The 27806-nt window shown below is 36.8% G+C and overlaps 1 protein-coding gene and 1 long non-coding RNA gene across 2 annotated transcripts; one reads left to right on the top strand and one right to left on the bottom strand.

The window, feature by feature from the left end:
- Positions 1 to 27792, top strand: fah (fumarylacetoacetate hydrolase (fumarylacetoacetase)). The gene is made up of 15 exons (XM_030127481.1): positions 1 to 60; positions 5214 to 5454; positions 6700 to 6810; positions 8438 to 8559; positions 9421 to 9470; positions 10807 to 10897; positions 13659 to 13756; positions 14851 to 14903; positions 14988 to 15087; positions 23440 to 23570; positions 23687 to 23762; positions 24786 to 24832; positions 25540 to 25641; positions 25732 to 25849; positions 27315 to 27792. Exons 2-15 carry the CDS (start codon positions 5233 to 5235, stop codon positions 27383 to 27385), a joined length of 1392 nt encoding a protein of 463 aa, XP_029983341.1. The 5' UTR covers positions 1 to 60; positions 5214 to 5232; the 3' UTR covers positions 27386 to 27792.
- Positions 9109 to 15666, bottom strand: LOC115414249 (uncharacterized). Its single transcript, XR_003934590.1, has 3 exons — positions 15567 to 15666; positions 13143 to 13148; positions 9109 to 9120 (listed from the first exon to the last, which is right to left on the bottom strand). It is a non-coding gene; the product is annotated as an uncharacterized LOC115414249 (long non-coding RNA).
- Positions 27793 to 27806: the final 14 nt, after the last annotated feature.

Raw genomic sequence — 27806 nt, 5'->3', positions numbered from 1 at the left:
GCTCTGCAGCCGTCTGCAGCCCAGCAGAGTGGAGCGACTGAGGGGCCCAGCTTTCACCAGGTGAAGTCAGTTTCCATAACACACTAAGTTAAAGTCAGGTTAAATATGGTATAAAGGGAATCTACACTAAAGGTTTAGGAAGTTCATTCATCATTAGCATCATTTGTTGGAGTATTTTCCCTTTGGTTAGTCAGCTGATTGTAGAAAACAGTCTATGAAGCATTTAGATATAAAAGACTGGCATGTTTAAATTCAGAGGGTCACTGTTGAGGGGCTTCAGTGTCAGTGACAGTGTGGTCAACCCTGTTCAGTTAAAGCAGGTTACATCTATACTGTCAAAATGGGAAAATCACAAATACAGAAAGAAAAAGACAAGGTTTGTGACAGAGGGACAGAAGAAATGAGGATGAGGAGGCGAGGAGTCACAGGATCCACCTTTATTTCAGCTGGACCACACACACCGTATGGTTTTATTTCCCATATAGATTCCAGTGCAGTGACAGAACATGATGTTACTCAATAGAATAAGTTGTTTTCACTAAAAAATCTTTGTTATAAGGTTACATATATGTAAAGCTTTACATGTATCTTATTTTATCAATAATTATGACAAAACTCAAACAAATATCAAGACTGTACACCGAGTTACAAAACATTAGGGCTGAAAGTACGGTTTATATCAAAGAAAAGTGGGAAAAGGAGGGCAATTTTGAATTGACTGTGGACGAATGGACTAAAATACAAGAAAATATATGGAAAAGTACATCTTCACTTAGTTGGAGAGAATTTGCATGGAAAAGTGTGATTTGCTTTTTTTTTTAGAACATCTGCACAAAAAGGTTCAAATGTAGATCCATCATGCTGGAGACAGTGTGGGATGAAAAAAAGCTCATCACCATCATATTTTTTGGAGCTATCCCAAATTATCTTCCTTTTGGGAAAAAAATCAGGAATAGTATTGACAAATTCATGAAAATAAAAATGCCTTTAAATTTTTAGAATATATTCTTAGGTAAAGGACCAGGTTGTATAAAAGGATTTTGTAAAACAGATCTGTGGAATATCATGTTGATTGCCAGCAAAAAAGTGATTACTAGGAAATGGTTGACAGATAAAACACCCTCACTGGACGAATGGAAGGACCTTGTTAAAGAAATCGCTCAAATGGAAGAACTCACCTTTACACTAAGACTCGACCATGACAAATTCAAGGAATGCTGGAGACCGTGGACAGACTTTATAAATACTTAAAAAGAACATACTTGACGCCCATTGTTCAGTTGCTACTCAGTTGTTTTCTTTGTTTGTTTTTTGTCTTGTTTTATAAAAAACAAAACTATCAATGTATAAAATATGTAAATCTTGCATTGTAAACCAAATAAAAACTTGAATTAAAAAAAAAAAAAAAGATAAAACTAAACATGAAGCAAATTTCTACGTGCATAACAATTCAATAAAAAGTGTAAAGGTGTTTTTGACTCCATTTGTACATACAGTGCCTATCATAAGTATCCACCCCCTTGGATGTTTTACCCTTTTATTGCTTTCATAAATCAATCATGGTCAATAAAATTTGGCCTTTATCACACAAAAATTTATCGGGGAAAAAACTCTTTAATATCAAAGTGAAAACAGATTTCTACAAACTAATGCCAAGAAAAGAAAAATATATAAAGAAAAATAATTGTTACCCCCCCCTTTTAAATGTAATGGTCTAATTGAATAGAGGTCCATCTAGTTCAGGGGTGTCCAGTCCTGGTCCTTGAGGGCCGGTATCCTGCATGTTTTAGATGTTCCCCTCTTCCAACACACCTGATTCAAATGATAAGCCCATCTTCAAACTCTGCAGAAGCTTGATAACGGCCGTCAGGTGTGTTGGAAGAGGGATCCATCTAAAACATGCAGGATACCGGCCCTCGAGGACCAAGATTGGACACCCCTGATCTAGTGGGCGCCAGTAAACTCCTAATTAGTGAAATGAGGATCACCTGAATGGTATGGGTGTGTCTCAAATGACTGAGGTATAAAACACCTGTGTCTGGAGGGTCCAGGGTCTGGTTGATCAGTATTCCTGGCTACCATCACATCATGAAGACAGAGCAACACTCCAAGCAACTCAGAGAAAGAGTTATTTAAAAGTACAAGTCAGGGGTGGATACAAAAATAACACTGGGTTGCAAAAAAAGGTTTTTTGCAAGTTGTCTAGGTTTTTTCAACTGAATTAGGACCATTTTGCACCGCTAAATCCAAAAATGACATCTGTTTTTCTCAATCAGGTCAGGTTTTTTTGCTAATTTGATTTTGAAAAATTTGATCTTCTCACAAAATATAATAATTAATACCAAAATAAGATTGGTAAGCACACTTTCTGAAACTTGTGACTTGATTCCTGTTAGGTACAATGGTGTATTCACTGCAGATATAGCAGAATACGTCAGGCTTATTTTTGCAAGATCTTCTAGTCAAAGCCATTTCATTCACCTGTAATATTAAAAAAAAAACATTAATCATAAATTGGCAAAAGTAAAATCTTCAGAACTCGTTTATTGCAAGAAATATGAAAGAATTTTGTATCATATGATGTGAAAATGCCCATAAATGTAAGCAAAAATGTTAAAAAGCCAATATGTAGCATAGTTCAAAAAGTTGACCTGATTGAGCAAAATTAATGTGATTTTTGGATTCAGCACACCAAAATTATCCTGAATCAGCTCAAAAAACTTAAACCATAAATTTGTTGTTGACCAGTGTAATGTCCAAGGCATTGAACATGCCCTGGAGTTCAGTGACATCAATCAAGAAATGGAAGGAATATGGTACATGTGTGAATCTGCCTAGATCAGGCTGTCCTCGTAAACTGAGTAGGAGACTAGTGAGAGAAGCCACCGAGACCCCTATGACTACTCTGAAGGAGGTATGAGCTTCAGCTGCTGAGATGGAACAGACTGTGCATAAAGCGACTGCTGTCCGGGTTCTTCACCGCTCAAAGCTTCATGGGAAAAAACTCAATTTTGGTCTCATCAGACCAAAGAACCTTCTTCCAAATGACCATGGAGTCTTCCACATGCCTTTTGACAAACTCTAGTTGAGATCTTATATGAATTTTCTTCAACAGTGGCTTTCTCATTGCCACTATCCCATAGTGCCCGACTCTGGTCCTCGAGAGCTCCTATCCTGCATGTAGGGATGATCACGGTTATTGTGACCAAAATTATCACGGTTATCATTATTATCATGGTATTGTTGAAACTGTGCTCAAAATGTTCAAAGAGTACTAATACACACACTGAAATAATTTAACCAAGTTGTATTTTGGAAAAAAAAAAAACAAGACAAAAAAACCCCAAATAAAATAATAATAATAATAGGCACAATGTACCCTCTGTTAGCAGATACATTCAAATATTAACCCTTAGTGGTCTGAGCCTATTTTGGCTGTTTTTCAGTACTTTTGATTTTGCTTTTATATACTATATAAAGAAATGTTTACTATACCCATGTTTGGTATCTGTTTTTTTTCAGCACAACTTCATCTATCTCATCTGTCTATTATTTTTTTCACTTTAACCTACTATAAAAACACAAAAGGCCAGAAAACACACACACACACACACACACAAAAATCTGATTTGAAAAATGTATATAATATATTGCATAAATAACACAAAGATGCTTAACAAACCTTTTCAAAGACTTTAAAAGTTAATATTGGTTCCAAATATTAGGTATATACAATTAAAATTGTAATAAATTAAAACTATACTCAAATATTTGACATAAAAGCAGATCTTTACATAGGCGTTTTTTCCGGAAAAGTGCGATAATCAAACACAGTTATCATGATAATTAGAATTTAAACAATAATACTAATCGCTGGCAATTTTACCGCAGTTTATCATTATACCGGTAATCGTTACATCCCTGCCTGCATATTTTAGAAAATTTACATGTATCCTTCTTCCAACACACCTGATTCAAATGATAAGCCTATCATCAAGCTCTGCAGAAGCCTGATAATGACCGTCAGGTGTGCTGGAAGAGGGAAGCATCTAAAACATGCAGGATAGTGGCTCTCAAGGACCAGGGTTGGGCACCCCGCCATAAACACCACTCAGGTGATCCTCGTTTCACTAATTATGAGACTGTTGGCACCAAATGGACGGATCTCTATTCAGTTAGACCATTACATTTAAAAGGGGTGAATAATTATGCAAATTGTTTTTTTTTATATGTTTTTGTTCCCTGACATTACTTTGTAGAAATCTGTTTTTAGTTAAAGAGTTTTTTCCAATAAATTTTTGTGTGAAAGGCCAAATGTTATTGACCATGATTGGTTTATGAAAGCAATAAAAGGGTAAAACATCCAAGGGGGTGAATACTTATGATAGGCACTGTATATGAAGATTCCACATATAGCACTGAGGACGTTCCCATGCCAACCTGCCAACACCTCCTGCCACCCCATGGAAAAGTTTCTAGATCTGCCGCTGTGGTCTTACCTGTTTCAGATCATATTGGTCTGAATGTGGAATCTAAACTAATGACACTGACTGGACTGTTGGATGCCATCCAGACTGTCCTTGGTGATTCAGATGAACCTGAGTCTGGATCTAGAGCTCCTCATCCTGAAGACCCTCCACTTGGCATCAGGATCATTTTTATCTGTTTTTATCCTTCACTTCTTAACATCAGGTTTGACTCTGATGTTGTTCCATTTAATAGACTCATTACATTTGTTTTCTATTATAGAAGTTACGTTTATTCATCCTTTGTTTTCTTTGCTGCTGGTTGTGTTTATATATAAATGTGTATTTTATCATATGTGTGAACGTCTTTTTTCAATATGTGCTGTTCATATCATTACGATTATTTGATTTGTTGTTAACTTGTAAGTTTTTTCCCCTTTTGTTTACTTTTATTTACACTTTGATTTTATTTGGTTCATGTTTTGAATCGTGTTTTCATTATAAATCACTTTTCAGTCGTTTCAATGTCAGCTTTTTTTTAATTGTATTTCTGATCTTATCTAAAACTAAAAGTAGAGCCACCGTGAAAACACTTTAAAGGGTTTCTTGTTTAACCTGTAAATGTAAACCCATGTTCACATTATTCCAGGTTCTGGTAGGGACCGGGTGCTGGAGTTGGTTTGATGTTTTTGACCATGTTCCTGGGTCCAACTGTTTTTTTTTCTCTGTTTGTGCTGAGTCATTCAGGGCCTGGTTTGCATTACTTATGGTTTGGGGTGGAAACCAGAGGGTGACGTGTGATTGGCTGAGCAGCAGGGAGGCGGGGCCAACCAAAGGCTGCAGCTCCACATCTGGAAGTTGTTCCCTTAGTTCAGTCCCAGTTTGTAGAACCACAGCTGAAGAGAAGATGTCCTTCATCAACGTAGACGCCGGGTCTGACTTCTCCTTCCACAACCTCCCGTATGGAGTCTTTTCCACCGACGCCAACGTGAGTCACCCATGAACCATACAATCTGCATGAACATCAGTCTGACTGTGGACAATTCAGACACAAGATAAAGGTTTAATGATCACATTCACAGCAACTAGTCAAGATGAACCCAGGAGACTCACATTTATCCACTAGAACTACATACAAGTCAGGCCTGTGTCTTTATGTACACTATGTGGACAAAAGTATTGGGACACGTTGAATATAATTTTCTGTTGTGAAAAATATCATTACATTAGTTAGTTTTGTATTACTTGTATGCATTTTGTATCTCAAATCAGCATGAGGACATTTTAGGAGCTGTAGCCATGATGTGTCCCAAGATTTTTGTTCATATAGTTTATAAACATCAATATTTCCTTAAAATTTAATGGAAGATGTGAAGAAAGTAGATGGTTAGTTGTGGTAGAAAATTATTTACCGTCAGAGCATGACAAATATTTTAGAAATTTAGCGATAGAACATTTCAAATCACAGTCATGAATAGAAAAAAATACTAAATCATTGTTGAGAAATTGCATAAAAACCATCTCTGAGGACATACTGTTGCAAATATTGTAAATAAATCAAAGTAGTGTTAGGACAATAAAGTTATGCAGATATCACAATGTGGCCAAAAAATATGACTTTGAAGTAATTATGCTTTGAGGCTAATGATAGTATAATTAACCTAAATTAATTAGATTAATGTAACTATGTGTTTTTTCTGTCTATGTGCTTTGTAAATGTATTCATTGTAATGTTTTTATATTGAGAAGTAATCATGTTGTTTTTAAAACAAATCTTAAGAAATCTGTAATCTATAGTGAAATAATGTAAATTAATGTAACTATGTCTTTTTTTCTGTCCATGTGCTTTGTAAATGTAAAAATGTTAATACTTTAATATTGGGAATGGACCCCAGGAAGAAAAGACTCTACTTTGTTAGAGACTAATGGGGATCCTTAAATAAAGAATAAACCTGAAAGACAACATCTACTGGTGAAGAATTCCTTCCATGTTTTTAAGTACTCTGAAACTAAAGATGATTCTTATTCTGATGATGTAAATTCTTCTCCTTTTTGCATCTCTTCCATCACTCCCTGCATGTTTCATCTTCCTTGAGTCATTTTGTCTCAGTGAATATTGAATGAATGGATGTTTGAGGAGCTTTGAACTTCTTTCTGAACCTGATTCTGTCTTTAAACTCAGATCAGTGACATGTAAGAGGCTGATGTTTCTGGTGTTCTTTTCTCCTTTCAGCCCAGACATCGCCTTGGCGTTGCCATTGGAGACCAGATCCTGGACCTCAGCATCATCAAGTCTCTGTTTCGAGGCCCGGTGATGAGCAAACATCAGGACGTCTTCGACCAGGTACGATTCCAATAAATGATTCACATGAAACACTGACAAGTAAAACAGTACAGATTATTATCCTGTCATATGATGATCTACATCCATCAGTGTCTATGATTGTCACATGAAACTCTTTTTGTCTAATTTTACATATTCTGATACTGAAGGGAACATTTTATCGTTATAATAGTATTGAATGTTCTGACTATTAAGACACTTTAAAACCACATCATTTTCACCATTTTGTGTCTTTTTTTTTTTCTTGTGTTCAACCTCTTAAAGTCAGCATACACTGAACAGAACCAGCTGGAAATAATAAATCAGAGTACAGGTGTGTTTGTAGGATGGTTTTGTCCAATGCTTCCTAAAATGTTGTAAATTGATCCATTCAAATGCATTCAAAGTCATTTTAAATGAATGGAAAAGGATAAATCTGAGTGAGTGAATTGGGTTCTGCTTTGAAATGCTTTTAAAGAACATATTAGATTAGATTAGATTAGATTAGATTAGATTAGATTAGATTAGACAGAACTTTATTAATTGGGAATTTAAGGTTCCAGTAGCAGCAAAAAACTGAATGTATGCTTAAAAGAAATATTACAAGAAAATAGTAATAACAATAAGTATAAAAATAGTGGTGAAAAACAGGCAATTGCACATTAGAAAGTAATAAGAGAAATGAATGATAAAATAGTATTAGTAGTAATAATAATAATAATAATAATAATAATAATAATAATAATAATAATAATAATAATAATAATAATAATAATAATGATAATAATAATAATAATGATAATAATAATAATAATAATAATACATGAGCAATTATACCTGCTTATTTACTATAATAAATTTATAATCTAATCTGTACAATATGTGCATATATCATATAGGTACTGTTGGTAGATCCTGGTTAAATAAAGGATAATAATAATAAATAGTTTTATTTCATCATATACTTTCCTCACAGTTGTGAAGTTTGACACGTTTTATTCCTGATTCTCCTCCAGTTACGTCTTAGAAATGACTAAGTGTTTGGAAGAATTTGAAGCAGGTTTCATGATGAAGTTAAAGGAACTAGATGACGTTTAGTGACAGGAAAAGACAAATGTATGACCTGATGAAACTAAAATCATGAATAAAACAGTGAACAGACCAGGTCACGGTGCTTCTGGTTTGTCTCTGCCTCAGACTTTATCGACTGGACGTTTCATCATCAGAGTCAATGATCCTCGACACAAATGCAGACGAAGGCAACAGTCACCTGATCGGACTCTGACCAAAAAGTAAAGAGCATCAGACATGACGTTTTATTTGACTTCACATAAATCTGACCCATTTATTCTCAACATCTAAACTTTAAGCACCAGCTGTCACATCTATGAAAGGACGGTGCAGTTTGTGAGGATTTTTTTTCTCTGTAAAACTGGTGCAAAAGAGACTAAAATCCAACATGTAAATTAAGGAAATCAGTCGTTCTAGTGTTATTTCCATGTATGTAAATGAAGTATTAATCATATATTCATGTATAACCATCCAGGTTTTATGTGGACGAGGTTCTGTCTGGACGTGGCGCTGATGGTGTTCAGGAGGTTTGATAGATCTTCATGGTCTGGTTGTAATCTTGGTTTTATCTCCACAGCCGACACTGAACGCCTTCATGGGTCTGGGTCATGAGGCCTGGACGGAGACCAGGAGGACTCTGCAGACCCTACTGTCAGCTCAGGAGGCCACGCTGAGGGATGACATGGGCCTTCGAACCAGGTCAGTGTGGACCGGGGTCAACCTGGACCCAGGTCTGGATGGGGGGCAATGCAGAAGGGGGTCTGGACCTGGGTCTGGACCAGGGTCAGTCTGGGCCTGGGTCTGGACCAGGATCAGACTGGACCGGGGTTAGTCTGGACCAAGGTCAGACTGGACCTGTGGATCTACAAATACACAAAACATTTAGTAACAGGCCAAATACTGGTAAAATTATACTTATTTTTCTTAAGACATTTCAGGTTCATATTTGTTCAGGTTATTCACATTTTTTATTGAAGTATAGTTTGTAAATGTAAATATTTTCATGTAATTTTCCTTTTTTTCACTAAAAGACACACGTTTGTAGTTGTCATTATTTATAGGTTATTATATTGTTATTTTACTGGTCTGATCCACTTTAGCTCATATTGGTCTGAATGTGGAATATCCTTGATTATTTAAGTCTTCAGTGTAATGTTTACATTTCACTAACTGGTTCTGTTTGTTGGACACCCCTGGTTGACACTGTCTCATTGAACTAATATCCACACATTAGTAGAGGATGGAAATGCACAAATCCACCTTTTCTTTTTTGGATCTTACGAACATTTGGCCAAAATTTGAAAGACATTTTGGGTAAATTCGACTTCAATTGAGAATTTGTTCCAATAAATGAACCAATGATACCTCAAACCTTCTTTTCTCATCAATGACTATTTAATGCAGCTCCAGTTTCATGGTTCAGACACAGATTTAACCTGAGTTTATCAGTGTTTTTAGACCTAATAGTCATTTGGAGGATGCTGGCTCTTAGTCCAAATGAATCTGATTTATGATCCGTATCTGTTTTTTTTTCTGAGATCTGCTTCTTTGTCATTGCAGAGCGTTTGTCCATCAGAATTCAGCCACCATGCATCTCCCTGCACACATCGGTGAGTCTCAGGACACGATCCTCTGATTATTTAATAGCAGATAATTTCACCCAAAACCAGTGGTATTTACCTAAATAAGGTCCAACCATAAAGTCTAATGAAAGAGTGGATGTTATAATGATGAGCTGGAGTGAAATTAGCTAAAAGGTTCTCATTTGCCCAGGTCATCGCTCATGCTTGATAGTTTAAATTACCACACTAGCAGCCTTCTCCGAAGTGAGTAAAAAATCCACACTGACACATTTTAGCATTTAACATTTGCACTAGCATAAATAATAAATTAACCAGTGTTGCTTTTAATCACTGACATATGCCAGGCTCCAAAAATAAAGATAAGTAATCCAATTTTTATGTAGTACATTACAAACATTAAAACATGGCATTTAAAGGGTTAAAAATATGGCAGTTATTAAGTATTTGGTATTTTTGTCAGTAGCTCAAGTTGATGAAACACAAAAAACAAGTGGTGCCAATTACAACAAACCCCGCCCCTCACACGTATTGTAGCTTATTTTGGCATCGATCCAGCTGATGTCATCATGTCTATGCGTGTGCTGATGTCAGCATATTAATTGCCTCTATATATGTGCCAAGTTTGAAATAAATTGAAACAAAATTGATGTTTTTATAGACATGTGAAATCTCGTTCATTATAAGTATATGGGGAAAAAAAAGATTTAAAAATTCATAAAAAATTTGAACTTTGACCTACTTTTCCCAAAATGTAATCAGATCTATTCTGGGTCACTGGCAATCTATAAACCCAATTTGGTATGAATTCAACCATTAGTTTTGCTTATACAGACATGTGAAATTTTGCCCATTATAAGTAAATTGGGGGGGGTGGTGGGTAAAAAAAATTCATAAATAATTTGAACTTTGACCTACTTTTCCCAAAATGTTATGAGATCTATTCTGGGTCACTGGCAATCTATAAACCCAATTTGGTATGAATTCAACCAATAGTTTTGCTGCTAGAGTGTAAACAAACAAACAAAGATGCAAACTAGCCAAACCAAAAACAATACAATAGTAAATTAAAAAAGGAAAAAAATTATATGAAAAAAAATTGTGATGTCACTACAGCACTGTGCAGATTATGTGCTTTCAATGACTAGGAAGGACCTCTTTAGGTGGGACACTGGAGTGTTAAAAGTGATTCTTAATGTAATATATCTCCAATCCAGGGGGGGTCCAACAACTTTTTTCCACCACAGTCCATGTAGATGTAGTTCATGTCTGTGAGCATCAGGGGGCAGTATTACATCTCCATGTTCTCAATGTTTCAGGCAGTAAATGTTCATGTTTCTTGTGAACTCTACTCTGTGTTTTCTAGGCGATTACACTGACTTCTACTCCTCCAGGGATCACGCCACCAACGTGGGCATCATGTTCCGGGGGAAGGAGAATGCCCTGATGCCAAACTGGTACGTTATCAATCAAAACAGCAGCAAACCAACCGACAGCCAAAGGCTCGATGCCGGACGTGAACGCTGACGTGTGGACGTTCACGACAAGGTTCCTCTAATTGATTTGGGCTCAGAGCGTCGGTCTGCATCTGAACGCTGCAGCAGCCGTTTCCTCTGCACAGACAGCCTTCAGTTCTGCTCAGGCCTCGTGGGGGGAATGTTAAGGCGTCAGGGCGGAGTCTGGTGCCGTGGTTAAACACATGATTGACAGGCGGTTCCTCCTGACTGAGCCTCAACTCCAAAAAGAATCAGGGTGAAGGAGGTTTTACAGAAACAATGCTGTCATGATGGATCACCTCTCAGATCTGTGCATTCGACATCAGCAGAATTAGACGGCCAATCTACCCACTGTTCTCTGACGGAGGATGGATTTGGGTCACTTTCAGCTTTACTTGGTTTAGTCTGATGTTCAAGTTGGGTTTGATTAAAAGGTGTCTCGTATCATCAACCACAGCATTAACCATCTGTAATAAACATAATGAACATATTGTAGTAGAAGATGTGAACAGACTGAGCTGAGGAGACAACACCAAGGAGATCACATTTAGTAGAAGAGGAAGATGAACATGATGAGTCTGGTACTAGAAAGTTCATGACGACCAGAGAAGATGAAAAGAAAATTAAAACTGCATCAATATGGAAACAAAAAGAGGTGAAACCAAAAAATGGAGACAAGGAAAACAAATGAAGAGGGAAAAGTCACAACAAACTGATTGCATTTCATTTATTTATATGGATATTTATTAATTGGCTTTCCTCTTAATCAAAAAGTATATCGACTAAAAAGTTAAAAGGATTATTTTGAAGCCACTTTTTTCCTTTTGGTAGTATTTCCATCTTTACAAACATATATACAATTGTGTCGTCTGCATATATTAGACATTTAGTTCCTTTGCAGCTGTCAGGTAAATCATTAATATATAAACGAAAAAGTAAGAGGCCCAGTATTGAGATGCTCAGTAGACATTCAGTAGAAGAGGAAGATGAACATGAGTCTGTAACTAGAAAGGTCATGATGATCAGAGAAGATGCAAAGAAAATTAAAATAGCATCAATATAGCAACAAAGAGGTGAAACCAAAAAGCAGAGACATGAAAAACATGTGAAACAGGGAAAAGTTGCAACAAACTGATTGTTCATTGGCTTTCCTCTTAATCAAAAAGTACATTGATTAAAAAGTGAAATGATTACTTTGAAGCCACTTCTTTTTCTTTTGATTATATTTCCATCTGAGGAGTTTTTAAAACACACATACAATTGTGTCGTCTGCATATATATGAAATTGAGCTACTTTGCAGCTGTCGGGTAAATCATTAATATACTGTGTAAAAGTAGAGTCCCAGTGTTGAACCCTATGGAATTCACATTTGGTAACTGAACCGCCGACAGAGTAGAATTAGATTCAATACAATGCTCAAGCCTAGATTGGAACAACAACAATATTGTATTTATTATTATAATAATATTATTATTATTTTAAAAGTGCTTTAACAACAAAGAGGACATTCAGAACAGTAAGTATGTTACCAGTTAACCAAACAGTAGTAAACAAAGCTTACAAAGAAACATTTAATAATCAAAAATAGAAATACTTACCTTACTTAAACCAAAATAACTAAAATCAGTGGGATCATTACCTGATCCCAGTAAAAGTCCAATAAAAAAAAAAGACACAACAATGACACATTTTAGCTCAAATGGTCTGCAAAACCCAACTGGTTTCAGCTCAATAGCCTTACAATCATGTTGCAATACTTGGAACGCTTCAGCGGTGACTGCTGGACTAATGCGGTACAGCATGCACGAATACACAACAGCATAAAAACGCACTAGTGGACTCTTATCCTGACATCTCAACCAACCAATAGATGTACAGGCCTTCTAACCTTGGACACATCTAAAACCATCAGATTTTACCTCTGAGATGTAGTGGATTCTAAAGTAAAAGTACATTCCACCATTAACCTCAGTGGGTTTTTATCTGGTTGAACAAAGGTTAAAGTTAAAGCTAATTGTGTGCTGAACAAACAGAGAACAACATCTCCAACGGTAACAGAAAAGTTCATCAGTCTATGACATTTTCTCTCAATCCTTGTGTTTTCCTCTGGTGAAACCTGCCAATAATTTCTTGGTCTGTGATCATTGATTCTCCAGAGGTGTCGGATTTGAAGGGCTTTAAACCAAGCACGTTTTCAGAAATGACAGAAGCCTCTTGTCCTGCATCTTAAGTAACAACAAAGAAATGGATTTACCAAAGTGTTGGATTGTTGTTGGACTGTAATGGAGGATTAAATGAACTGTGTGCTTGACTCTGAATACTCCTCCAATAATCACAGTGGAAATAGGTCAGTGTTGTATTAATCTGACCACAGCAAACTACTTAAAGCTGCAGGAAGTTGAAGTTTTCCTGTAACTTTTGGTTTGTACAGCTTCTCAGTGCCTCAGTTTTCTGGGACACCTACAGTATATGGAGCAGATTTATGTTCAGTTATTATCACCAGTGTTTTTCCTGCTGAGACGAGACCAGATGCCTGCTAGGATAAAGGTCTGTTGAGTGTATTGTAAAGTATTTCAAGTGTTTGGGCAGAGTTAGTGAGTGAGAAGGTGCGATTTATGAAATGACAGTAAAAATTATTCCTTTCAAGAGCTACACCAGCAACATCAACACCAAGTACTTCAAAGGTTGTTTCCATGATTCACATGTTTGTTTTTTTTACAGGTTGAGACTTCCGGTTGGATACCACGGCAGGGCGTCGTCTGTGGTGGTTTCTGGGACCCCCCTTCGTCGACCTTCAGGACAGATGAGACCGGATCAGAGTAAGATCCTGACCAATACTAGGGCTGGTCTCAGATAATGGACTGCAGAGTTTGTCTCATTAGAACACAGACTCTTCAATTTGCAACCGATAAACATTTTCCCACCGTATCTTTAGAGCATGAAACGTTACATCCAGAAATATTATCACCTGTCTGCGTAAGCAATTTCTTTAAACATGTTCATTGTTGTCTTTGTCGCCATCATGTTCCTTGTCTTTGTCGTCTTTGTTAGCAATTTCTTCAAGCTTCTTCTCCAGCAAAACTATTGGTCAGATTAATTTCAAATTTTATATGTAGTTTCATTGGGACAAAGTCTACAAAGTTTTTTTCCATAGTTTTGACCAATTTAGATTTTGGGATTTCTGACAATTTCTGCTATATTTTGATGGCTTATAACATGGAACTGATCAGAGATATCAGTATAGTTACTACTGAGCACTGATAGGACGTCATCTATGGACAGTCATTTAATTTGTTGAGTTATCCTTCAATGGGAGGTTGATCTCCTGTATCAAGACCACAGGACTGTAACGTAGCAAACCTGGCAACCTCGCAAATTCAACTTGTTATTGATTCTTGATGAACATGCTATTGAGATACAGGGACATTGGTACTATTTTCGTATAGTATCTTGATCCTGGTGAAAAGCTGGGACAGTGACATAAATGCTGTTTTGGCCAGTTCAGCTGTATTTTCCCTTTATTTTGGGGGCAAATTGAAGAAAAGTTTTATTTGCAAATAAATTATGTTTAGGCAATGAATCAGTCTGTGTCACTGACAAAACTTTTGGCCCCAAATGTAGACCATTCTGCCACCGACATCAAGTCCACTACAAAACCACAGTGGTCCTAAAGATGTTCCCTGTGGTACTCCATATCCTGAACTCATGGCATTTTCCATTAAGTTCAAAGAAAATTGGATATTTTTGTGCCTAGTCACCAAGACTTCAACTCCATCCATATATCACACATGATGCTGACAAGTTAAAGTGGGCTAACAGATGAAGGACATACTCCAACCTGCCCATAAACCCCATAGTATGGTCCTCTCAGCTGAACCTCTAACCGATAACCCTGTGTATGTTTGTTTTTCAGCCAAACCTCCGGTGTTTGGGCCATCGAAGCAGCTGGACATCGAGCTGGAAATGGTGAAGACGGTGTTGACTTTAATCACTCGTTTGTCTGTGATGTTTGAGTGGATGATGAAGTTGATTCTTCTGTTGTCTCATCAGGCTTTCTTCGTCGGAGGAGGGAATCAACTCGGGGAACCGATTCCTATCGACAAAGCCCACGAACACATCTTCGGGATGGTCCTCATGAACGACTGGAGCGGTAAGGATGTCTGCACAACACATCACGAAAAGACTAGAGGTGGAACAGAATGGATTTGTCTTTCACATCATTTTTGTCTTGTTTTGCCCATTTGATTCTTTAATGTCAAACTAATTTTAGTTCAGGTTCCACATTCAGTCCAATATGATCTAAAACAGGTCAGACCAGCAAAATGCTTTGATAATAACCTATAAATAATGTCAACTTCAAACTGTTCTGTTTTAGAGTGAAAAAAAATGTAATTACATTATGAAAATGTTTACATCTACAAACTATCCTTTAGAAATGTGAATAACATGAACAACCTGAAATTTCTTAAGAAAAATAAGTGCAATTTTAACAATATTGTCCTTAAGTTTATCATTTAAACATGTACATTACAACTTACAGATTACAGTAGATCTACAAATACAAAATAGAATATTAGGAAAATTACATTTATTTTTCTTAAGACATTTCAGGTTGAATATTATGGACACTGAGAACAGCCGTGGTTTTACATATTATTTTATGGTCGTTATCTTGTGATAACAAATTAATTAATTCATTATCTTGAGATAACAAAGATCATTTTCTTGTAGTTACTGTAACTTACCGATAAGTTGTTGCATGTCTGTTCTGCCCTGTAGCACATGTCAGCGGCAGCTGTTGAAGGCTGCGATGTGGAGGATGTGGTACCTGTTCACATCTGAGTTCTGTTTATGGTTCTCTATTATGAAGTAACGAAATAAATTTGTTATCATGAGAAACCAACCAAAAATAAGATGTAAATTCACGGCCGTTCTCAGCTTCTGTAGAACATTGTTGTTAATGTTATTGCACTTTTGTGAAAGGATAGTTTGTAAATGTAAACATTTTTATGTAATTTTCCTTTTTTTTTTTTTTGACACTAATCGTCTGAGGCAGCTGGTTTTGGCCCACAGGCTGTACTTTTTTTTTTTTTTTTTTTTTTCGGGGCTGTATGTTTGACACCCCTGCTTTAATCAGTTGTCGTTTCTTTGTATTATTGTCTTGTTATAAAGACACACAATGAAGTAAAATAATGGATAATTCACCTCAAATGCATTAAAACTAAAGCCTGTGAAGAGTTGAAAGAACATATATCTGTGTTCAAATTTTGGGAGGGAAAGTGGATTAAATGCTTAGATGCTGAAGTCCTTTGTTGATCAATAGATGGTTGAGGGATGTGAGATTATCTCCCTGATGTGGAACAGTTTCCTTATCTTCACAAACTGATCTAAAGGCTCCACAGACGTTAGTCCTGATCAGTTTGTTCAGTTCTGATTCTGCAGTGAAGAACTCGGCACTGACTCTAAAAAGATCAATAGTGTTTTGTAGCAGCAGGTCTTTGTTTTGTGTCCAGAGAAGCTGAACTGGCTAAAAACTAGAGAAACTAATATGTGAAGCTGAAATCCCATTTGACTGTTCACTTGAATGCATCATCCTGATCTGTGTTAGTGTCAGTTAAGTCTCAGTGATGGAGCTTCATGTCCTTTGTGGGTTCATACCAAATGTGTGTCGTTTCCATCAGTAAAGTGTGTGATGAATGAAAGTGACAGTTTGCTGCTGAATCCACTGATGAGCAGTGACAGGTCACTTAATGCTCACTTGTTCTTTAATTTAGATGTACATTATAGATGTTGATGCAGTCACTTGATGTTTCATCAGATGGAAATGGTTTCACATTAAGTGGAAAAGTCAGTGTGAATATGTATTATTGATTGATCTGGTGTCAAACCTCTGCAGGGTGTGGAGGATCCTGGAAGGATGAGGGATGGGGTGTGGATGTTTTTCACAGTCAAATTATGTTAATGTGGTTTAGTCGATGCTCAAAATGCTTTGTATGCTGCAGATAAAACTTGTGACGATAAGAATGATGAATGATCGTCACACCATCGTCTTTTCAATCAAGTGTTGAGGATGATACAGCTATTTCATCGTCATCATTGAGTCATGATCATATAAACCCAGTAATTGTAATGATCAGATAATTGTAATAATCAGATGTGGTGCGTTTACATGCACTTCAGAAATACTATAATCCATAATCCCAGGTTTAGAAGTTTCAGTCCATTATTGGATTTATTTCAGAGTTCGTACGTATGTAGTGATGGTAGAATCAAACTTCCTGTTATTGTCTTCAGCTCATGTTAATTTTATCATTACTTTATTCAATTTATGTTTAGTTTTTCCTCATTTTATTCATCATTCCATTTTTGTTCATGTCTTCATTATTTTAGTTAAGTTTTATTTAGTTTTTCTCATTTTATTCATTATTTTGTTAAATTTTTGTTTAGTTTTATCCATGTCTTCGCTATTTGACAAATTTTTTGTTTAGTTTTGTTCATTTTATTCATTATTATATTCAATTTTTATTCAGTTTTGTTCATTTTTCTTTGGTTTCGTTTTACATCCAGTGATAGTAGTCAAACTTCTTGTTATTGTGTTCTACATCACTTCCGTTTTCTACGATTTCATTGCATTTACACATGCTCTGATGTTAAAGCAGCATATGACTTTCAACACAAATTTTTCTTCAAATTTGTAAAACCCCAGTGATAGCCTCCTTATCACTAATCCATTAGTCTTTCCGTGCTTACGTGCCTAAATCACTTCCCTCACGGTGAACAACTTTGAAGTTGACTCCATCACAAGCACTCCGTTTGTTTACATACCAAACCGAAATGTCACTCGGGCCTTTTCAGAAACTTTGTCGCCAAGTGCATTGCGGGAATGGGAATTCCATGCAGCCGCAGTAGCAACAAACATAGAGACAACAAGCAATGAAACCAAGTCCGCTACCGGGTCAGAAGAAATGGAAGGAATCACTTTAAGTCAGTTGTCATCTTATAATACAAGGTGTGTGATCGTGAAAAACAATACTTGGACATTAGTTTCATGGCATTTTTGGAATATGTCTTTGTGTCGGCTTATCATACACGTACTGTAAGGAGTGAGTGAGTGGTGAGGGCCTGGCCATAACCTGTATGCTTGCGAGACATGTATTTGAGTTTACAATGGGTCATATTTTGATGCTTATAAGATGGAAAAGGTTCCAGATATGACTATAGTTACTACTGAGCATTGATAGGAAGTCATATATGGACTTTCATTTGTGTCTATGACCTTTGACCTTGAATGACCTCAAAGGTTCCAACTCAAGTTGACCAATGTCTACATTTCAACAATGTTGTTCTCTGAAACTACTGGTCAGATTCATTTTAAATTTTATTTGTAGCTTCTTTGGGAAAATGTCTACAAAATTTGTCCACAGTCTTGAGTATTTATTTATTTATTTAGTTAATTAATTATTTTTGAGGATTTTTTTTGAAATATTAAAAATTTGCCGTGATGGAACTTGCCAGTGAGCTACATGGCCATTGGTCCAATTTTTATACTGAAACTCATCTGTTTCTGAGTGATGAGGCTGAGTCTTCTGAAATCATCGCCGGTTCTGATCCATTCCTTAATCATCCTGGTTGTTCCTTCTGATCCTGATCTTCCCAGAGCTGTAACAGCCTCGACTGGCTGTGTTTAGGATGTCATTAAGTGCACAGAGCAGGCAGCGTTTCAACACAACAGCCCGTGATATTTCAGGTTTTATTATTCTTTTGTCAGAGAGCTCAGTGGTGCTGTTATAGACGGCAGCTGTTACTGCTTTATGGCCTTCAACAGAATGATGTGTGGATGAAAACAACGGTGGAACAGAAAGTACAGTAACAGGGAGCCAATACTACTACTACAGCTGCAGACTGAAACAAACACCTGCAGTTCCTCAAATGGCCACTAGAGACTCCAACAGTCAGTCAGTCCCTGTAGAGTTAATTAAAACATCCAGATTTACAGCAGAAATAAACATGGAATAAGCAGTTTTTGGTCCCTGTAGTCCATGATAAATGCAAATGGGTGCTTCTATGAAACTGGTCCCTAAAAGCAGGACGGAGGGGCTAAACATTCAAACAAGATGTAGACTAAGGTTATGAAGCAAGTTTGGAAGCAATAAACAATAATAATACATAAGTACATTTTATTTACTGTACATCCTACTATATAATGTGCATTTTGGCCCCACCCCGCCCCATCCCATCAATGTCCGTCCCATTGATGTTGCAGCACAGGAGAGCGTTTGTACGGGTTTTCCTCAGCCTTCACAGGCCTGATCACCGCCAAACTCACCAAATGAATAGAAGCATTACCTGACTATCAACCAGGCACAATTTTATGTCTATATTCAAATGTTGTGAGGTATGCTGGGCGATTTTAACAGGGTCCCCCTCACCACAGACCAGGTCCCCGCTAACCTCAGACTGTCTCCCAGCTAACCTCAGACCGGCTCCAAGCTCACCTTGGACCGGCTGCTGGGCCATTTTAACAGGGTCCCAGCTCACCACAGACCAGCTCCCAGCTCGCCTCGGACCAGAAGGCTGCAGTTCACTACCGCTGTATAAATTTAATCATGCTTGACAGGCCAAACAAATACATGCTCTTCCCTTCATGCCTCGCATGTTGGCTCAAATTATTACCTGCACAATGCATGATTAAATGGTAGTTTACAAATGGATAGTGGTGGCAGACCACTTCTACTTATCATACTATTGTACAGTGGCACCACGGGTAAAATTTCGCTAGTAAGTACAATACATAATACAACAAAAAATAAGCAATCTTATCTGATTTCCATTTGATTAACCATAACTACAGACATGCTGCTTGTCAGGAAAATTAGTTTTATTCAATATAAACAGACTCAGGAGACGTGTAATCATCAACAGATATCCACTTCTTCAGTGCAGAATGTTAGAAAGTCCAGAGGTTGACATGTGAGCATCAGTAAACTTTTTCATTTTCATTTTTCATTCTTTTACTTGATTTTGCCCACCTGCCGGCTGTATTCTAACCAACACCGGCCCTGTGAGCTCCCTACATTCCATTCTTCAGAGGAAGCCGAGTATTTCAGACGCCCTGAACAGCTCTGAACAGTGCTAGAGATTCTTCAGTCGGTGACATTTCTGCTGAAGGTGCATCTTCAAAGTGAACTGACATTGCTTTCATTTTGTACTTGACTGCTGAAGCCTCCGGAGATCTGAGTTCACCGCAGGACTATTTGCCATCCACTATTTGCAGTTGTGGGGGGTAGAGGCGGGGGTTTATGTTAAGTTGAATGCTTCCTTCTCCCTGGCGTCTCAGCAGTTTTAATTGAAGAGTCATTTCATAAGGGGTAGCGGTGGGAGGGAGGACTGGACCAATGAGCCGTGAGGACAGACGCCGCTTGCAGCAGATTATCTGACTGAGGCGTCATTAGCTTCATAGCAGAGCAAACCGATGGGAACAGTGTCAGCTTTGTACATTACATCCCATTATGTCAGTATGATCTGATATCGACACGAGGCCACGTTTTCACCCTGATCCAGATCCACATTAGACCTGAACCTCAGCACCCCCTTATAGAACTAATGTTAGAACTTAGACCAGGGGTGTTCAACTCATTCTAAATCAGTTTCTATTGTATTAAAGGAGTGATATTTTGCTTTTTTTTAAATGGAATTATGCATTTTAAAACATTTCCTAGTGGTCTACATAAACTGTAAATGCTAAATCTTGTTAAATGTTAAATTTACAAAGGAAAAAAAACCTTCAAATTTACTAGTAAATTATGTGACGACATGGCAGTTGACGAGTTTAGCTGAACTTACGCAATTTTGTTTTGCTTTTCAGTTTGTTTTGGTTTTAGCATCAGATAAACATGGTTAGATTTAGGAAAAACATTATAGCCTCTTGAGAATGAACATGAGAAACCTTCAACTGAAAACTGTGAATACATGACACCATAGTATAGTTACTACTGAGCACTCATATGAAGTCATATATGGACTTTGATCTAATTAGCGGAGTTCTCCTTCAGTGAAAGTACCACCCACTTCTATTGGGAGATCGATCTCCTGCGTCCAGACCACAGGACTCGAACATAGAGACAGAACCTGACAACCTCACAAATAGTTACTGGGCGACGTCAAGGGCGTCACAGTTGGACAGCCCACTACTTTTTGACTGATAACCTTTGAACCAGACAAGTTTAAGACAAACACTGCACATAATTGGAAAGGTTCTAAATGCCATCTTAAACATATTCAAAGGGCAAAATTTAGTTTCAAATATTTTTAAATTAAAAATATCAAAGACTACTGCATCACAGATGGACAAAAAATTAACATCTATGTTTTGCAAGAATTACAAAATTCTCAAAAGTGAAGTTCCTCTGACATTTTCATCCTAAAATGTATTCAGTGTATACCTTCAACCCTCTATTTTACAACCTAATAATTGATTAGAGGAAAAAAAATATTTGATCATACCTGAATAACAAGAGTTTTGACAAATGACAGGATCACAGATGGACAACAAAAGCAAATATCAAATTGAACATTTTTTATTTCACTTATCAATATCCATCCATCCATTATCTGCCGCTTATCCGGGGCCGGGTCGCGGGGGCAACCGTCTAAGCAGGGATACCCAGACTTCCCCCTCCCCAGACACCTCCTCCAGCTCTTCTGGGGGGATCCTGAGGCATTCCCAGGCCAGCTGATATTATCAATATCATATACATGTTTTACAATATTTACAACATACAAATAATATTAACATTATATTCAAATGTATAATGCATAGATATATGCATTTATTAATTTTATATACTGTATGTTTACAATATGACATAATATAATTGTCAAATATCAATGTATTTGGAATAAATTTAATTTATTTTTGAGAGTTTATAAAAATGAACCCAGAATGACGGCAGAAAACTTTGTCACTTTCCAAACATTCCAAACACACTCATAAAACTTCTCAAAACATTTTTTCTCATTTCAAAATATAAGTAATTAGCTACCCAGAAATATAAGGTTGGTGTAGATTATTGTAATTAAATTTTTTTGACCAGATGTTAACCTTCCCTTGACTTTGCCCTATTGTTTCTTGATCGAACATGCCAGTGAGATACAGGGACACTGGTTGTATTTTTAGGTTGAGTTGTATTTTGTTTGTGATCACAGTGAATAAAAACATCACCATATGTGTTTCTTGGAATCAGTGTCAGCCAGTTCGCTGCTGAACATACGCCGCTTTCATGTCTCATTACACTGAAGAACTCCGTCTCATTCTGTTCATTCTGTTCAATCTTTTGATCGGCTGCAGTTTTTAGAGTTGAAGGCGGTACCTCTGAACAGTAAATACAGCAGCTTCAACTAAAATAAACACAGTCATGAAGTACCTGTATGTTGGTGTTGAACGATATGAGACGCCCTCCCTGAGGTGTCAAACATACGGTCTGTGGCCCAAAACCGGCCACCAAAGGGTCCAATCCGGCCCATGGGATGAAACTATTACCTTGAATATATTAAAAATCAATGATGCTAAAATGATTTTAGTTCAGATTCCACATTCAGAGCAATATGATCTAAAGTGGATCAGACCAGTAAATTACAGTCATAATAACTGATAAATAATGACAAGTCCAAGTGTTTCTCTTTGTTTTAGTGTTAAAAAGTCAAATTACACAAAAATTACTTGAACGTGACATATCCTACACTGCCTGTATATATCCTTATGTGTTGTATATATTTTATTTTGTCTGTAGTATAGAATTAGCTTTATGTCTATTTCAGTATTTTTTTTTTAGCTTTTATATATTGTCAATATTTTTCAGTATAATTTTGTTTGCTGCAAACTGATTCTATTCTATTCTATTCTATTCTATTCTATTCTACTCTACTTTTTCCACAAAAATGTGAATAACCTGAATAAATATGAGCAACCTGAAATGCCTGAACAGAAGTAAGTGAAATGTTACTGATATTCTGCCAACATAATATTTTTGAAATTGCAAGAAATCTCAGGTTATTTAAGTTTGTATGGATGTTATTTTTATTTCTTTTCACACTAAAACAAAGAAAAAATTTTTACTTGCCCGGCTGATTTTAAATCATATTGGTCTGAATGTGGAACCTGAACATATTCTGTATATGTTATGTTTGTTTGTCCTGGTCTCTGTTTTACATATTTTTCATCTTTTTATTTCATCCATGGCATTTCTGATTGTTTCCATTTGTCTCTATTTCTGTCTGTCTCCATATCTGTCCTTTTGTGTCCATGTCTGTCCTTCTGTCGCCATGTCTGTCCATTTGTGTCCATTTGTCTCTGTTTCTGTCCTATTGTCTCCTTGTCTGTCCATTTGTGTCCATTTGTCTCTGTTTCTGTCCTTTTGTCTCCTTGTCTGTCCATTTGTCGTTCCTGTGGTGGAATCCTGTCATATTTTCATGCAGTTTTACTAACGGTGCATCTCGTCCTCAGCTCGGGACATCCAGGCCTGGGAGTACGTCCCTCTGGGTCCATTCCTGGGGAAGAACTTTGGGACGACCATCTCGCCGTGGGTCGTCCCCATGGAGGCGCTGATGCCCTTCGCAGAACCCAACCCGGTCCAGGTCAGAACCGGGTCACGAGCCCAGTGTCCTTCATATCTACCACAGGTTGATGTCTGTGTAATGTCTGTACGATCCGGTCCACACTGATCTGGACTCGTGTCCTCTGTTGTCTCCAGGACCCAGAACCACTTCCCTACCTTCAGCACCAAGACCCGTTCACCTTCAACATAAATCTGTTTGTGTCACTGAAAGGTAACGGACCTGATGGTTCTGCTTTTATTTACCCACGTCCACAGTCGACCCAGACCCATAAAACCTGAACTAACTCATGTTGATGAGGACATTGGACTTTTTATGGTCTGTGTGTCTGTGGTCCTTCATATTTCACCACCTGTAACTCCAACACTGACCCCGTTTACACGACCATATAAAACCAATAACTGTAATAATCAGATAATTGGAATAATCAGATCTGATGCGTTTACATGCACTTCAGAAATACAATCATCCATGAACCCTGGTTTTTGATGTTTTAGTCTATTATTGGATTTGTTTCAGAGTTTGTACGTACATAAGTGATGGTAAAAACAAACTTCCTGTTATTGTCTTCAACTCATGTTGTTTGGTTTTGTTCATTACCTCCGCCAAGGAGGTTATGTTTTTGCCAGGGTTTGTTTGTTTGTTTGTCTGTCCATTAGTGTGCAACATAACTCAAAAAGTTATGGGCAGATTTGGATGAAATTTTCAGGGTTTGTTGGAAATGGGATAAGGAAGAATTGATTAAATTTTGGTGGTGATCGGGGTGGGGGGGCCCACAGGGGGGGCCACTGATCAGCCTTGGCGGAGGTCTGCGCTCTCCGAGTGCTTCTAGTTTTTTTAATGATTTCATTCAATTTTTGTTTGGTTTTGTTCCTTTTTTTTTTTTTTTTTTTTTTTTTTATAATTTTACTAAATTTTTGTTTGGTTTTGTTAAATCTTTTACATTATTTTACAGGTTTTTTTCTTCAGTTTTGTAAATTTTTGTCATTAATTTACAAAATTTTTGTTCTGTTTTATTCATTTGTTCAGTATTTTATTCAATTTTTATTTTGTTTGAAGTCTAATGACAATAGAATCAAACTTCCTGTTACTGTCTTGAACATCACCTACATTTTCTACGATTTTAATAGTTTTTACACATGCACAGATGTAAAAGAACAAAATAAATCAGACACACATGAATATAAACCATATAAATGTCCACTATCTCTAATGTGTTTTCACTAAACTCTTCAGGTCAGAACATGACGGAGGCAGCCACCATCTGTCGATCAAACTTTAAGGTGAGTCTCATCACGTCAAGAAATAACGAAACAACTTTTACAAGTCTCTTCCTGGTTAATAATTCACAGCAATATCAGTATTAATGAGAACCTTTTTCTGGTTTACCCATGAAGACCCAGTGCTATTTTTGTGGCAGTTCCCAAATTAGTTTTCCTCTGTATTAAACCTTTATTAAGTAACTCATCATGATTTATTATAATTGTATCCTTTTGTGTTTTACATTTTTCAGTGTAAGTCATGTATTTTCCTATATTTAATTCACTGATCATGTAGATGTTCATTAAAGCTCAGAGTAAATTCAAAGGCTATTATATCAAAAGACAAAAAAAAACTGAAGAAAAAGGGACTTTTCCAGAAAATACATCATTAACTGAACATAAACCAAGTGTGGATGTAGATGGTTTTGTTTGATGGTGGATGTTTGGGTCTTTACGGGGTAAGGTCAGTGTCCAGAGTCTCTAAAGTCCAGTTCCGACCAAGGATTCACACTGATGGGATCTGAAAACTCACATCTACTTGCAAAGCTCTGTTCTGAAAATATACCTTATTCAGACCAATTTATCAAGATGAGATGAGTTTGATCTGAAGTGGATCAGACCAGTAAAAAAAAAAAAAAAAAAATTGTAATAATAATTATAATAATAGCATTATAGCCTTGTCTCTGTGTGTAGTTCATGTACTGGACGTTGTGTCTCTTTGTGTGTAGTTCATGTACTGGACCATGAAGCAGCAGCTGACCCATCACACAGTCAACGGCTGTAACCTCAGACCTGGAGACCTGCTGGCCTCTGGAACCATCAGCGGACCCGTGAGTTCACAGACCAAACACTCCTCATATGCTGAGTTCAGATAATGGCCGGTGTGATGGTCTGGTTCTGGTTCTGTGTCCGAATTCTAGGATCCGGACAGTTTCGGCTCCATGTTGGAGCTGTCATGGAGGGGATCAAAGAGCATCGATCTGGGAGGAGGAGAGAGTCGAACCTTCCTGAAGGACGGAGATGAAGTGGTTATTACAGGTCAGACTGAAGCAAAGCACAAAACAACCACTGAGTCTCTAATGAGAAACAAAACAGTCAGTTTATGTCTGTGGATGATTTTATTTGTACCCAAACGTAGAATATGCATCCACTTAAATACATGTTTTACACATTAAAGAACAATTACAGACAGTAAACATTTTATATTAATAAAGTACCTTCTGATAAACAGTGGTCCATTAATGCTCCACTAGTGAAACTACGCACTTTATGTTGGACAATGTTGTTTATTGTATCCAGTGTGTAATCTTTGTTTGTTGTTGTTGTTAATTTAGTTTTCTTAATGGTTATTATTATTATTATTTAATTTTTTTTTATTATTACATACTTCTATTATTTATTACTTAAAATATTGTTGTTACGATTACTAGTACTATTATCAGTTTATTTTACTTCATTGTTTTTATTTTTGCTTTTTTTTTTTTACTATTATCTTGTGATTATATATACATATAGTAGTAAAAGGCTGTTATCATGGAGAGCTGAGACACTTTAAAAATGGAGTTAACATCAATTAAAGATCAGTTCACAGCACGAGACAGACTCCAACCATATTCCACCTTTAAAGAGAAGGGAGGTGACTCTAAAACAGACTGAATGTCTGATATATAGTTTAATAATCAAAGGTTAATAATAAGAATAATAAATAAATAGTAAAAAAAAAAAAGATAAAAATAAATATATAATATAATAATAATAATAATAATAATATATAATGACTTATTTATTGTTATTTATTATTACTATTTTGTTATTTATTTCTTCTAGTACTTTCTAATTTGCAGTTGTCTGTTTTCCACTTCTGTTTTCATAGTTATTGTTATTATTTTCTTGTAATATTTCTTATATGTGTGCCTTCGGTGTTCTGATGCTGGAACCTTAATTTCCAGATACCTCTGTCCAAGGATCCATTAAATTGTAATCTAATCTAATCTAATCTAATCCTTTAATACTAAAAATGACAAAATCCCTTAAAAAGTAGAATAAATAAATGAGTAGCCACTATCTGTGCGATATTACAATGATGTTTTAATGTCAGCTAAATTATTTTTGTACCCTTTTATTTTACAAACCTCCATTCAGAAGAAGAAAAGACTGGCAGCGGTCTTTTGTTATTATCATCCAGTGTTGGATAAAATAAAGCAATAAAAATGACAGTTTCAGCTTTAGACGAGGCACTAAAGAAATCTGGCCTGAGCCACCTACATTTGAGTCAGGAAAAGGCTGTTATAGAGAACGGAGACAGTATAGAAATGGAGTTAACATCAATTAAAGATCAGTTCACAGCATGAGACAGACTCCGACTCAGAGAATTGTTCATATTCCACCTTTAAAACAGAAGGGAAGTGACTCTAAAACAGACTGAATGACTCAGATTTGAGCAGATTCATGGTTTTAGTTCATGGATAATTACCCATGATGATGCATCCTGTTTCCTCTGCAGGTCACTGTCAAGCAGACGGATACAGGGTCGGCTTTGGACCCTGCGCTGGGATCATCCTACCTGCCCTGTAGCACTGAACGCACCCTGAATGCACCCTGAATGCACCATGAACGCACCATGAAGGCACCCTGGTCACAGTGAACCCACTGGTCTTCCGTCCAACCTACGACTGCGTTCTGACCTTCACTATGGATGTGGAATTGGACCAAACTCTGCCCGTACTCTCACATACTGTTATTCATGTTATCAGCTGCAGTGAATAATTGATGAAGACTCTCAGGTTTATTGGACTCCATCTCAGCTCCATGTGCAGCTACACTGACCTTGTTACTGAAATCCTCTGCAATATTAACCCCGTCCAGACTGAGATTCTTCTCTATGGTTCAGCGGTGTTACTGCTGATCCAGGATCAGTGTTACTAATGTTTATGATGTATATCGGATCCTTTTTTTTTTTATTATAAAGGAAACGTCCATTTGTAATCTGGTTGCA

This window comes from Sphaeramia orbicularis, chromosome 3 (assembly GCF_902148855.1).
Source record: "Sphaeramia orbicularis chromosome 3, fSphaOr1.1, whole genome shotgun sequence".
Classification (NCBI taxonomy): Eukaryota; Metazoa; Chordata; class Actinopteri; order Kurtiformes; family Apogonidae; genus Sphaeramia; species Sphaeramia orbicularis.
The sequence above is the reverse complement of the archived record's forward strand: the minus strand, read 5'-3'. Positions and strand labels throughout refer to the sequence as shown.